Here is a 13,228-nt window from a genome sequence, read left to right as displayed (position 1 = left end):
CCACCCACTGCCAGATGATAGAAATTCCTACCTCACTGCTGGCAGCATGGGATGGTAGATAACACCAAACTTGCCTTATTAAAGTTACCACCATTTCACTAGCCCAGCCCAGCTGCAGCCACGGAACAAAAGTGGAACTCACTGCTGAACCTTTTTAACTCAGTTCTGGAGGTCAGACCTCTCTGCCTAGTCTCCCATACCAGCACCTACTCCAACCCCTCCCCATTCAAGAATGAGATCCCCCTTTTTCATCTTACCATCTTGACGCATTTTAATATTGTCAGCAGCCTTCAGCTTGTTGTCATTTTTGTACCACTGGGTTTGGACCTCATCATGTGAAATCTCGCAGACAAAAGATGCACTCTCAAATTCATTCACTTCCACATCTTCCAGTGGTTTAAGAATCCTGATATCTCGGGCTGTGAAATTACAGAGACAAATATTTATTTGGGTTTCTCCATAACTGAGTGTGGTATGTTTACATTCTGCATACTTGCATGGAAAAAAAAACACAGGGATTGTGTTTTATTCTAGATCAATCTCCCTCCCTGAGTAGTTTCCTTCTTCAGCACAGTAAGTACATTTATTTTGCTTGAACCTACAGGTAAAATTACAAGCTATAGGGAGCTCATTGCAAAAGTGTTTTATGGATGCCAGAACTTCATACAGGCTTTAACTTACACATTAAATGAGAAAATATACCAATGAAAACTAAACAGAAGTCTACAGTCTCTGCCACGTGTTTAACAAGGAGCTACCTTTTACCCAGAGCCCCCAAACTCAGTATAAACCTCTTTAAATCTGCAGCTTTGAACTAATTTATGCAAGAACTGACTCATATTTCCATGCTGTTGCAGCCTTTTCCATTTGAAAAGCAACCCCTTGATACACCTCAGTTTAGCCTCAGGAGCAGAGTTCCAATGAAAACCAGCCAGCTTTCAAACAGCAACCCATCCCAAACACATCAGGGAGAAGAGGGGGAGTCCAACAGAGCAGTGAAAAGGACAGATGTTCATGAAGATGTTACTGAACCTAAGTGGCCACACGAGGACAGTATCTAGTAAGCAATAAAAACTGGTCTGTCTTCAGATGTCCTGCTTAAAAAAACCAACTGCAGGGCACAGCAGACCTGTCCAGTATCTGGTTGTTAGCACTGGTTTCTGTCTGGTTGCTTCAGAGGCTGCTGACAAAGTATGCTGATGCTTGACCAGTTGCACAGTGCAACACACAAAGGAAAAAACTGTCTTGAGCATAAAGAGGAGATGAAGAGTTAGAAATCACAATCCTTTCCTTAAGATTTACAACATAAAAATCAGAGCAATTCCTGAAATCATACCCAAGGCTTGTCCAGTCCTTATTCAGGCAAAGTCCCCCTGTGACAATAGCAGAACCTAAACCAAATCATGTCAGCACCAGCCATTATATACCTGCTCTGTGTCAAGTTATTCGGTGTTTACTAACTTGACAATCTAGAAATGCCACTCAAACTCCAGAGAACAGAAATCACTTATGAAAAATGGAAAAACTAAGTTAGCACCTCTTCCAAAATGCTCCTCTAAGAGCACTGGACAGCTCTGCCAGCACTTTCTCACTAAGAAGATCAAGTTGAGCAAAATGAGTAATTGTGAGATACATGAACTGTCCACAAAGCATTTCTTGCTGTGTAGTCAAAAACACGCCAGTAGATGTAATGCCCTACTTCAGTGAAACATACCATGAACCTTTAGGGTAGCTGATGTCTTCTCTTCAGCTACTTCACATATATAGGTTCCCTGATCTTCATATTCACACTTGTGAATAATAAGGCTTCTCTTAGTTCCCTGGGAAATAATCCCCACTTTTTTACTTTGCCGGAGCTCCTTCCCATCCTAGAAGGGAAAAAGCCAAACCATATCACTGTCAGCTGTACTGTGTCTGCAGTGAACAAAACAAACATTCAGATCTGTACTTAATTCACCTGTTTCATTGGACTTAGCGGAATTGTGCTTGCAAAACGTACAAATGGCTGAAGAACATGCACAACTTTTGGTTGACCTTAGACGCCTGTTTGAAGGTTTAAGGCACTGTAAAGGGTCAGCAATAAGGCCCTTCAGACATTACCTTGAAGAAATGCAGACATTACCTTGAAGAAATACTGTTATCCCCATTTAAGGGAAGTATCAGCTGAGCCCAAAGGAAGGTACATGAAATGCCTAAGATGATCCCCAAAATGACTATCAGGTGTAAAGGCAATTGAGATTTCACCTTAAACAACAGTTCCCAGAGAGGCTATAAATCCTGAGTGAGAACTGCTAGGCATGAAACTCAAGACTCCAAGAACAGAAAACATTAACTTTTAAGCCAGTAAATACATGCAGTAAATAAATAACAGTGATGGACTGGGCAAGTAAATGAATGTAAGGACAAAAGAGTAGTGCTAAGAGCTTTATAGCAAAGGTGGAGGATCACACCCCCTGGAAGTGAAATCAAAGGCCTTCCAGAGAAGTTAGAAATTAAAATACCACTCTACATTAAGTGCTGTACCTTGAACCACTTGACAACCCCGCTGGGCTTGGACAGCTCACACTCAAATGTGACTTTGTCCTTCTGAGTTACACTGATGTCTACCAAAGGCTTGCTGATTCTCACAGGCAATTCTGCAAAAGAAGAGGAAGTCCAGTTAGTGGGGAATTAGGCCTCCTGGACCATTTGGCACAAGCAATGATGGATATAGTTACAGCCTAGGTTCCATGCTTAATAATGTTTGTGAGAACAAAATCACATTGTTTTGATCGCATTATCATGAGTTGTTCCATGGACAATGATGTTACAATAATCCTGTTGACATTAGAAGGATACATTACTGATGATAGTCTACTGCTTAACATCCCTTGCAGTTATAAGGAAAGCTTGTTGCCCTCCTAGAAGCTCACTCTCTGAGACAGAAGACAGCCATGCCCCACACCAACCAGGGGCTGAGATTTTCAGGTTTGTGTACCTGTCACAGTGAGCCTCCCTGATGAAAAAATGCCTTCTGCTTTGAAGGAGATGAGTCCTGCATCTTCAAGAGTCACCGAAGAAAGAGTCAGTGAATGTTTCTTCCCCAGAACACCAATATTGATATTTGATGCAGGGTTCAGCCGAACGCCATCCTTCTGCCAGGTCCCTTCCACATCCTCATGTGACACCTCGACTTCAAAGGTGACAGTCCCTTTCTCAGAGACTTCCAAGTGCTGAAGACCTTTCACCAGCTTGATCTGCCTCACTGGAAAACAAACACAGGCAGGTTGGAGATCTCACACAGATAGCTGTGAAATACTCTGAGGACTTCCAAAACAGGTTCTTTCCCTGTTTCTCGTGCAGGTACCTGCCAATTAATTGGTATCTGCTAATTAAACAACCACCATTGCAGGAAATAAAACTTGTCTGTGGCTATACTGCTCACATGGCTGCTATTCTTAAAATGGGTGTTTTCAGCTGAGACAAACAAGTCAAGCAAATATTGCAGAAAAAGGACAAACTGTCCCTTTTTCTACCAAGGTCCACCACACTCACTGGCCAGACCAGAAATAAGCTCTGAATTTGCACACACACACAAAGAGGACTAGAAACACTCATGAGCTGGGTGAGGTGGTCACCAATAACCATTAGGCAGAAACACTCCAGAATAAGATAACACTTATTATTTATACATCCCTGCGCTGTACAAGAGAGATGTTGCTGAAAATACTTTAGGTATGATTCAAGAGAAAGATGATCACTAATAGAGCATGAAGGAATAAACAATATTGTGCAGTTCTTCAACTAGGACAAAAAAGGGCAGAGAGGGAAATTGTAGGAAGAAGAAAAAGCTTTTGGCAAAAGGAAAAAAAACAAACAAAAAATAACCCATGACATGGTGTGATGTGTGCTGACCCATGACAGCATCTGTTTTGAGTGAAGATTATCTGTTGCTACTACAAGACATTAATATTCCATCATTTAGTAAAATGCATTTATCGTTCAGACTTTTCTCACCCTTAAAAGAAATTGTTGACAAATATAAAAAACCCAAACAAACAAAAGACCTCTACAGACACATAAATTCACAATAATTAGAGTCTCTTATTTTGACCTTCCTAGTGCATGTTTAACAGAGATAATCCCCACTCAGCCAGGATCTGAATGCAAACATCAGCAGGATGGGCTGTGGGCTCTGTTCTGTGGTGGTGGTCTAGACCCAGCTCCTGAGCTGATGACACCACAACCTCTCTGAGGCTCAAATATCTCCAATTGGCACCTGTCCTTACACTACATGGTGACAAGAGGACACAAGCTATTTCTCCAAAGGTCCCACAGAGGTGATGTGAATACACTATGGCCTTATCAGCAAACTGGATAGAAAGAAGCACACTACGGTTATCTCCAGGAGGGTGGCAGCAGACTCCATGCAATGCCATCTCCTTACATTTTTTGTGTCCCCCCTGTTGCCTGCTATACGTCATAGCACCTTTAGGGGAACGCACACATCCTTTGCAGGATCCTGTGTAATTCGTCTCTCAAGAAAACCACACTGATTCCCTTCTCATGGTTTTCTCCGAGGTCACAAGCACTTAAGCTCAAATTTGCACCACGAACATGTCTTAACCAGACAAATGATGGACGTACAGACACTTGCAGCAGCTTATTCTTTGCTTTGCAAACTTATACACCAGCTCTCCTGGCTTTTATGGTCAGAAGCTGCATCAGCCCCTGATTTCTGATCTGATTTTGTGGCCAGTACCTATCCCCCACAGGGGACCTTATTCTCTAAACTGAACACAGCGTGTTACCATCTAACCTTTCCCTTATGTTAGTAAACCCTCCAACCACTCAAACAGTGAATGGACCAAAGATCAAACTGAAATTATTCCAAAGAAATTGTGAAAGGGACTTGCAAAGGCATTAACTAAATAGCATAGCAATTTCTAACTCAGAAGGTGGCCTCCTGGATATATCCTCACCTGGTTCTGTACATAGCATTGGAAAAAAAAAAACAAACTACTTTTTCCAAAAGTCTTGTCATAAAGCAGCAACGGTAGATGGTTAAAGCTTTCACAGGATTTCTTTTAATAGATAATATGTCAAGAAATTTGAAATTTCATACTCATGTTCCCAGTATAATTTCTACTATAATTAATTGACCTAATTATGCTGTTCCCTGCTGAACACTTAGAGGTGAATCAGAGGAAGGATCACTTTACCCATGACTGACTTGACTTAAGTCATCCACAAACATCTCCTCTTGGTAACAACTGAAAATAGATACTCAATCAGATATGTTGCTGGTTTGAGAAGCTCAGTTGTTTTTAGGACCTCCTGGTATCTTAAGATCGTTACAGATGCTTATCTTTTGATGAAGCAGCTTTCATACTGGAGCAGATCAACAGATTTTCACATAGCTATTCATTATTTACCTTGCTCCAAAATCAATCCCAAACCAAACAGTATGAGTCCAGCTTGGTGGTTTTCTTTTTTAAAAAAGCTCCTCTGAAATCAGGCTTCTTAGACTAAAGCTGAGCATCAAATAATAGTAGCTTAATTCCCCAGACTGTGAGCATTTAAAGAACTTCTGCTGACCTCAATGTAAGCTCTTACACATTCTACTGAAAAGAGGTTATTTGCTTTTATGCCAAAAAGTGGAGCATAGTTTTAGACTTCTAAAGTCTTGCTTTTGCTGTAAAGCAGAGTGAGAGCTCGGTGCCACCTCAGTTGGAGGACTTGGATGCAGAATCCAGTAAGTCTAGTGAGGTTCTTGTATATGGCCCCTTTCCTGCTTCATCTCTTAAATAAGGCTTGGATAATCATATGCAAAAAAAAAAAAATCCCTGCTATAGCAAGCTGATTCCTGTTTTTTATCATGATTCATGAGTTTCCATCACTGTGTGAAACCATCTCAGTTCATCAACAGAGGAGCTACTTTTTCCAGTGACACTAAACACAAGTGATGAGAATGCAGCTGGCTACCTAGGAAGCACACAGCAAAATCCTCTCTCTCCATCAGAATAGGAAGTTTATAAACCAGAGACAGATACACATTTATGCTTGCGTAACTCACTTTACACAAAATACTGTTGGCGGTTATCAGGACTACCCAATTACTTCCTATATAAACAGTTCCATCATTTTTGTTTCTATCACTTAGCTGTAGCAACAGTCAGTGATTAAAACCAGGTGTAACTGGATCTACAACTAACTGCTGAAACGTCTTGCTGGAAGGAAAATTAGTATCACCCAGAGTCTGAACAAAATGCCTTGAGGTGCAATGTTTGAAAGAGGATGGAGCAGCAAACTGCACTGTATTCTTCCAGCATATTGTGACTGTAGAAAGGCTATATTTCTATCTTCTGCTAACCCTCTTCACCTGATTTAACTGACTCAGTAAATCTGAATCTAGCTGTAAATCAGGACCGTAGTCATGCAACATTCCTTGAATCTTAGACACTCAGAAGATAATTCAATTCATTATCTTTAAACACTCTCCAGAGGTTTCTTCTTTCTGTTAGCTACAAAAGGAGCTGAAAGTAATGAGCTAGATTAAGGCTTCATGAATCCAAGACTAATCTACAAACTACTAGCCACTGCTATTGTTTGGTTTTTGATAGAGCCATTCAGTTTGGATATAAAGATGAGTAACCACCAACACAAGTGATAACTGCCCTGTGTGTTATGGATCCCTGTATGGATGCTAAACCAGTGGGTTTTTGACAACTGTCAGCCAGGAAGATTTTGAAGATTAAACTGTCTTAGCAATGCATGAATGTGATTTGACAAACCCTGCTCTGTATGAGGCAGCCTGTTATTAATTTCTCATTTCTTTGATTCCACCAGAAGACCACAAGTTTATCAGGCTGGAAAGACCTAGAAAATTCATATCGCTCTTCTGTCCCATTCTAGGGCACACTCAGCTCTTTACATCATTGCGACAGATATTTCAGTAACATTTTCTTAAACCCATGATGAAAGCTCCAAGACCTCTCCAGACAACCTATTAAATCATCCAGCTACTAAAACCTCTTTTATTGTATAACCTGGATCTTTCTTGTGATTGAAGTCCATTATTTCCCATCATTATTTCCACATGGAGAACAGATTGTTCCCTTCCACTTTATAACATCTCATTTACCTGAAATCTGTTATCAAGTCCTCCTTACCTATTATGTATGACCTACACAGTACCAATTGGTGGCAGGGGCTTTACACACAAAATTAGATAGTCCTCAAGGGCTTCAATCCTATCTTCATCTATCCTGTAACAATCATGACAAAAGGATCCTGGAAAAGGACAGAAGTAGAGGGCTACAGCTGAGACACCATTAGCTTACTTGAAAGGGCAGCACCCTCAAGCAGAAGATTTGTTCTGGCAGTTTTTCTACCTCTAACTGAATATAAAGAGATATTCTGAAAGAGGTGGTTTAGCAGAATTAGGGCAATGGGTGGCTGAAGAGGGAATGGTTTGCTTAAAGACAAAGGAAAGAACAATGTGAGAAATTTCAGAGGAAAGAGAAGAATCAGCTAAGAAGCTTAATGGTCAACAGCATGACTGAGAGCTGATGGGATGAGATGGAGGCAATAGGAACCAGACAGCCATTCTCTGTTTACTGCTCTTGCTTTCACCTCCTCTCAGTCATCTGACTTGTGGCCAAGCTGATGGTTGTGTCCCTCTGTCCCCATGGCAGGTCGGTTGAGCAGTAGCCATTATGATAATGGAAGAGACCAGCATCCACCTCCAAACCCTCTCCAGGGTATTTATAGAACTGGAGATCATTCAACTTACTTTCCACATTGATCTTGGCTTGGGTCTTGTCATCAGGACTTTCACAACAGTAGAAGCCCCGGTCTGCAAAGGAGATGTCCTTAACTACCAGGATATGTTTTGTTCCCTCAGCTTTGATCTCTATTTTTTCAGTGGGCTTCAATACAATGTTGTTCCTCATCCACTTCACCTCTGCAGGCTTGGTCAGCTCTACCTCCAAGGTCACTGTATCCTTCTCTTCAACTGTTTTGGGCTCCAGTTTCTTCTTGAATGAGATTGGGGCCTCTGTGAAAGGAGAAGAAATATTAGTAAGAATGCAGAGGATCCAGAAAAAGACTTTCAGAGAAAATTTAAATAGTGACTCATGTATCTCCAGTCCAAATGCACTCTGGGCTTCCCTGTTTCATGATGTAAAAGCAGAATTTCCCTACTAACATAATCAGAAGGAAGACTACATGACAACGTAGGTTGTAGCACCAGTGACAGGGGCATGATCACCTCTTACCTCGGACTCTGAGATTGGCTGTGCTTTCTACACCCTCAGCATTAGCAGAGATTTCAGCTGCATCTTCCAGTGTCAGATCAGTGATGGTGAGGCTGTGGTTAGTGTCCTTGTGTGAAATCACGTACTTCTTGCTGGCTTCAATCTTGACACCATTCCTGAGCCAAGTGACCACGACATCACTGGGAGAGACAGTGCACTTGAACACAGCCTCTTTTCCTTCCTCAGAGACCACACTGATGAGACTGGTAACAAATTTCACCACTCTGGGAGCTGATGGATAGGAATAAAACATTTAGGAGACATGGCATAAACACCTTCACAGAGCCAAAAGCTTTGACAATTTTATTGGAAACATCAATTTTTCTTATTTAGAGTGAGTGATCATAATAATGGATCATCATGTTTCCCATGTCTAAGTTTTGTGTCTGAAGACACCAGAAAAGAGAGGCAAGCAAACAGGGGGTAAAATCTCATCTTAAGTTTGGGATACTTAATTGCAGCCTCAAATGCAATATAAAGGTCAGTTTACCCACATATTAGAAGGCCTGAGCTCAGCATGTCTCAAAATCATTATGTTCTTCACAAGTAGAGTCCACTGACACTGAGAGAGTCACTGACACTGAGTTTTGTATTTTGCTGTTAACACAGCAGACAGCACAAACACTGAAAAAACTGCAGCTTTACAGAGTTGTAATAGGCGAGGACAAAACCCAAGGACCCCTCTACATTGTCACCATTGTAGACATACCTTTGGGGGTGATGGTAATGGTGCTCTTGTCACTTCTGGACTCGCAGGAGTATTCTCCCTCATCCTCAGCCCGGATCCCTGTTATTGTCAGGGTTCGCTTGATCCCCTCCTCATGAATATGGAAACGCTTGCTGGGCTTGATCTCTGCTTTGTTCCTTCGCCACACCACCTTCCCTTTGGCATGGCTCACATCACAGGTCAAAGTGACACTGCCTCCAATCTCTGCATTAACAGCTTCAAGCTTTTTGACAAACTTCACTGGGATTTCTGAGATCCAGAAGAAGGAAAAATGATGAGAAAGGAAAAAGATAATAAATGTGTTCTAAGAAACTGGTTCCAGCCAGCTTAAAAACTATAAAATAAACAACCCCAGAAGATTTTGGGGGATCAGGGTAGGCAGAAACAAACCAGAAAGGTTTAAATTTAGGAAGATTCCTTTAGCATGGTATCTTAATATAATTATGTAAAGCAAGAACAGTGTCTAAAAACATGGCTAGGTATTGTCTTTCTAATCTTTTACCTGATGAGACCATGTGGTGCTTTAGGTCAGAGACTGATTTGCCTGACTGAAAATCTGTACAGATGCATAAGCCACAGCCACCTTTGCCTCCTCCATCACTGGAGACAGAGCTAATGGACTCAGAGAAATACAGGGTGTGATTTCTATCCTCTTGAAGTGATACTTTAAAAGATCATGATCTATTAGAAACTATGTTTCTGCAATGACTCCAAAGGGAGCTGAGGGAATGTGTCTCAACTGCTGACAACTCCAGTGTGAGTGTCTGAAGAGAAGAAAGGAAAGGAGGGCTTTGCTCTGGGACATTACCCCTCTCATCTCCACCCTTGGATCAGCTGTACTTAACTGTTCTTGTCAGTTTATAGCCTTAGCCTTGACTAAAGAACAGCGTCCAAGGTGCATCACCCCACAAAAAGAGGAAGATACAATTCAGATCCAGTTCCCCCTTGTGACTAACTCACACACACAACATCCCTCTAGATCCTCATCAGCTTTGTCATGCCAGTGAGCAGTGGAGAAGACCTAGGGCTCTAATATGCCCCAGCTACTGTGGGAGGAGGAAGAGCAGCATGATGAGAGTGGAGAGCAGATGCCAGGAGAAGCACTTGTCACAGGCATCCTTGACACCCTGAGTGGCCAGCAAAGGACAAAAAACGGGGTTTTGGAGCAGAAGAACTTTGCTGGCCTATGGTGGGGCAGCCACAGCAGCTATAACAGCAATTCAAGCCTTGAGGTTGTAACAGTTTTAGAAGGAGTTTGTACTTCACCTCTACTCTACCATGGGAGAAGCATAGCTGTTGGGTTGAGAAATGACCTGTGTAATGTTCTCAGCTTACCTTTCACCTGTACTTTGAATTCTTGCTTGTCACTCTTTGCCTGACATGTGTATATGGCAGTGTCTGTGCTCTCAGCCAGGTTCACTGTCAGGGTCCTGGATGCACCCTCACTCTTGATCTCATATTTCTTGTTCGCCTTGATTTCTGCTCCATCCTTGAACCACCTTACTGCAGCAGTTTCAGGAGTAATTGAAGTAGTCAGTGTGATATTTTCATGTTCTTGAACAATGAGAGGCTCTTTCTGGACAACTTTATTTTCAAATTTAGCCTCTGGTTCTAGAAAAGTCATTAAAATAGGAAAATTAACAACTTAAGGATTTGAGCATTAACACAGCATTTTCTATTACTCTCTTTTCCTGACTCATAACATCAGCTCATCCATTAATTCGTGATAACCCAGGGAATATGGCTGGGTATTTGTGGCTAGTATAATAATTTGCTGAGGGGGAAGAGAGAAAATAATCTGTCAAGCAAACAAAAGCTTCTGCTTAGAAAAGAAGCAAAGGAAAGGAAATGCAAATATACGTTTTATCTACTGCCCCCAAAAAACTTGCTTCTCAGACATAAGATGACCTGTATAATTCTTTCCTCTTCCATTTTTAGGATTTTAGATCAAATGAAAAAGATACATTAATGTGCTAACTTTGAATTTATGGCCTGTTTTCTTTTCTGTTTTCTCTACTGTCTTTCTCTTGGCTTCTTCTTTATCTTGTACAATACTTGGCCACAAAACCAGACAGTTTTGGGGTACACACAAGCAGCACACTAGCTTTACTTACTCACCTGTCTCACATCTCAATTGCTGCTCTTCAAGATTTCTTACTCATGCTTTCAACTCCCCACCACTGTAAAAAGTTGGGCAACAGGGTGTATGAAGGAGGTAAGCAGAAACCTACATAGCATTTCCATAGCCAAAACCAGTAGATTAAAAAGCACGAATTAATGTGTGATGGGGTTCACTGGTGTTGCTTCAAGGAAAATGGTGGTTGTACTATGGCCACTGGGTAGGGAATATCCAGCTTTCTTCTAAGCCATACAGATTTCTTCTTGGAGCCTCAAAGTGAATACTCACCAGTTGGTTCCACCTTGAAAGTCAGCCGCTGGCCTGCAGCCTCACAGATGTATTCTCCAGCATCTTTCTTCTCCAGCTGCCCTATGACAAGGCGCCGGGTTTTGCCGACAGATTCTATTTTGAATTTCCTGGAGGTTATGAGCAGTTTTCCATCCTTGAACCATTTCACTTCAGTTGCATCCTGTGCTACCTCACAGCTGAGGGTGGCACTTTCTGTCAGGACAGCATTAACCTCCTTCTGGACTTGTTCCTGGTTTATAAATGCAGGTTTGGGCTCTGAATGCAGAAAGGAAGAAAATATTGACTAAGGAATTCAAATGAGATCAATCTTACAGATTTCTGTACACAGGCTTGGAAAATATTTAGATTGCCACTTGCCAAAACTAACTGCCTTCACTGGGCAATATTTACCCTCCTGTGAAAATAGGGAAGAGTCAAGGAAGGCAAAGAACCAAAAGGGTCCTTGACATCAGAACTATTGGCTTCTGGAACAGATTCTTCATGGCCTTTTCCACTGTCACAATGTGACTGTCAAAACAACACAGGAAATATTATCTCCCTGCAAATGCTCAGGTAGGTTTCAGGATCACGGCTGGCAAGGTAACCAAGACTGTTGCAACATCCTTTTAGTATCGCATACTAGAAACAGTTTGGGCACCTTGTGAATGCTGTTCCAAAGCACAATTGCTGAGAATCTTTCATGACAAAGGGATATTTAGCACCTGGCAGAAATAGTAGGGCATCTCAGAAGGCTGAGAACTCAAACAGACAACAGCCCAAATTCGTAAAAAGTGCTGAGTTTTCAACCCATCTTGAGGCATGCTGCTGCCGAAACTGCAAATGACAAAACATATTCCAGCCTCTCAGATTTAAGAAATGGGATGAGCAGTCTAACAGGAAAATGATTTTTGAATGGCTGTTTCCTTTTAAGAAGTTCAGTGCATAAGAATAACCCTTTGGGATCCCAGAAATGGGAGAAATATGAATAATATATTGATTATTATTTCTATTATATTTATCTGTGGCTATTATTATAAACAGAGAATGAGATAGGCCTTTGTGTCATGTTAAATCCAAATATTCCCACTTCTAGAAATCCAGGCAATAAGGTACAGAAAATCAGATGATGTCTCAGCTCTACAGGCTGAAATAAGGCCCTGATTATTCCAAATGATTATTCCAACTCTATAATCTTCTTCTGTAATTCAGACACAGTGTGTCTCACCTGTGACACTGATCTTGAAGGTCAGTTTCTGGCCAGCAGCCTCACAGCTGTACTCCCCAGCATCTTTCTTCTCCAGCTGACCCACCACCAGGCGACGCGATTTGCCCTCTGACTCCACCTTGAACTTCTTGCTGGAGGTGATCAGCTTCCCCTCCTTGTACCACTTCACATCAATCTTCTCCTGAGCCACCTCACAGCTCAGCGTGGCGTTTTCTGATAGCGCAGCTTTCACCTCTTTTTGCACCTTCTCCTTGTTTGTAAATACAACTTCTGGCTCTGAAAAGAGAGAGAAAATCAGTGTCTCCAAGATATGATGTTGCCTAATCCCCTTATTGTGGCTTACAGGTAACACTGGAAACCAAGCCTGCGATTTGACAATGAACATCCAAAGCTACCGGAAGAACATGCAAACCATTTTGTGCTGGGGTTTGAGTGGTTTTTTGTTTGACTGATTAATTTTTTTAAAGCCTTTTGTTACTTTGTCACAAATCACACAAAGATTAGTATATAAACATCAGTTAGCTAGAAGATCACCTGCATGGTTCGTAGGAGCATTGCATGGCAGGATCTAG

General features: G+C 41.6%; 2 protein-coding genes across 2 annotated transcripts in view; one reads left to right on the top strand and one right to left on the bottom strand.

The window, feature by feature from the left end:
• Positions 1 to 13,228, top strand: part of LOC134156151 (5-beta-cholestane-3-alpha,7-alpha-diol 12-alpha-hydroxylase) — a 540,007-nt gene that overhangs the window by 132,768 nt on the left and 394,011 nt on the right. The window lies entirely within an intron of this gene.
• The window catches only part of OBSCN (obscurin, cytoskeletal calmodulin and titin-interacting RhoGEF), a 181,290-nt gene that overhangs the window by 126,350 nt on the left and 41,712 nt on the right, over positions 1 to 13,228 (bottom strand). The window contains exons 16-25 of the mRNA XM_062603989.1: positions 12,657 to 12,932; positions 11,432 to 11,707; positions 10,360 to 10,635; positions 9,007 to 9,273; positions 8,259 to 8,528; positions 7,775 to 8,038; positions 2,978 to 3,244; positions 2,524 to 2,636; positions 1,715 to 1,868; positions 258 to 419 (exon numbers count right to left, since the gene is read on the bottom strand). Coding sequence (XP_062459973.1) covers positions 258 to 419; positions 1,715 to 1,868; positions 2,524 to 2,636; positions 2,978 to 3,244; positions 7,775 to 8,038; positions 8,259 to 8,528; positions 9,007 to 9,273; positions 10,360 to 10,635; positions 11,432 to 11,707; positions 12,657 to 12,932 — 2,325 coding nt within the window. The remainder of the gene's footprint in view (positions 1 to 257; positions 420 to 1,714; positions 1,869 to 2,523; positions 2,637 to 2,977; positions 3,245 to 7,774; positions 8,039 to 8,258; positions 8,529 to 9,006; positions 9,274 to 10,359; positions 10,636 to 11,431; positions 11,708 to 12,656; positions 12,933 to 13,228) is intronic.

This window comes from Pezoporus occidentalis, unplaced genomic scaffold (genome assembly GCF_034315485.1).
Source record: "Pezoporus occidentalis ecotype Australia unplaced genomic scaffold, CSIRO_AGI_Poc_V1 ctg82, whole genome shotgun sequence".
Taxonomy (NCBI): Eukaryota; Metazoa; Chordata; class Aves; order Psittaciformes; family Psittacidae; genus Pezoporus; species Pezoporus occidentalis.
The sequence above is the reverse complement of the archived record's forward strand: the minus strand, read 5'-3'. Positions and strand labels throughout refer to the sequence as shown.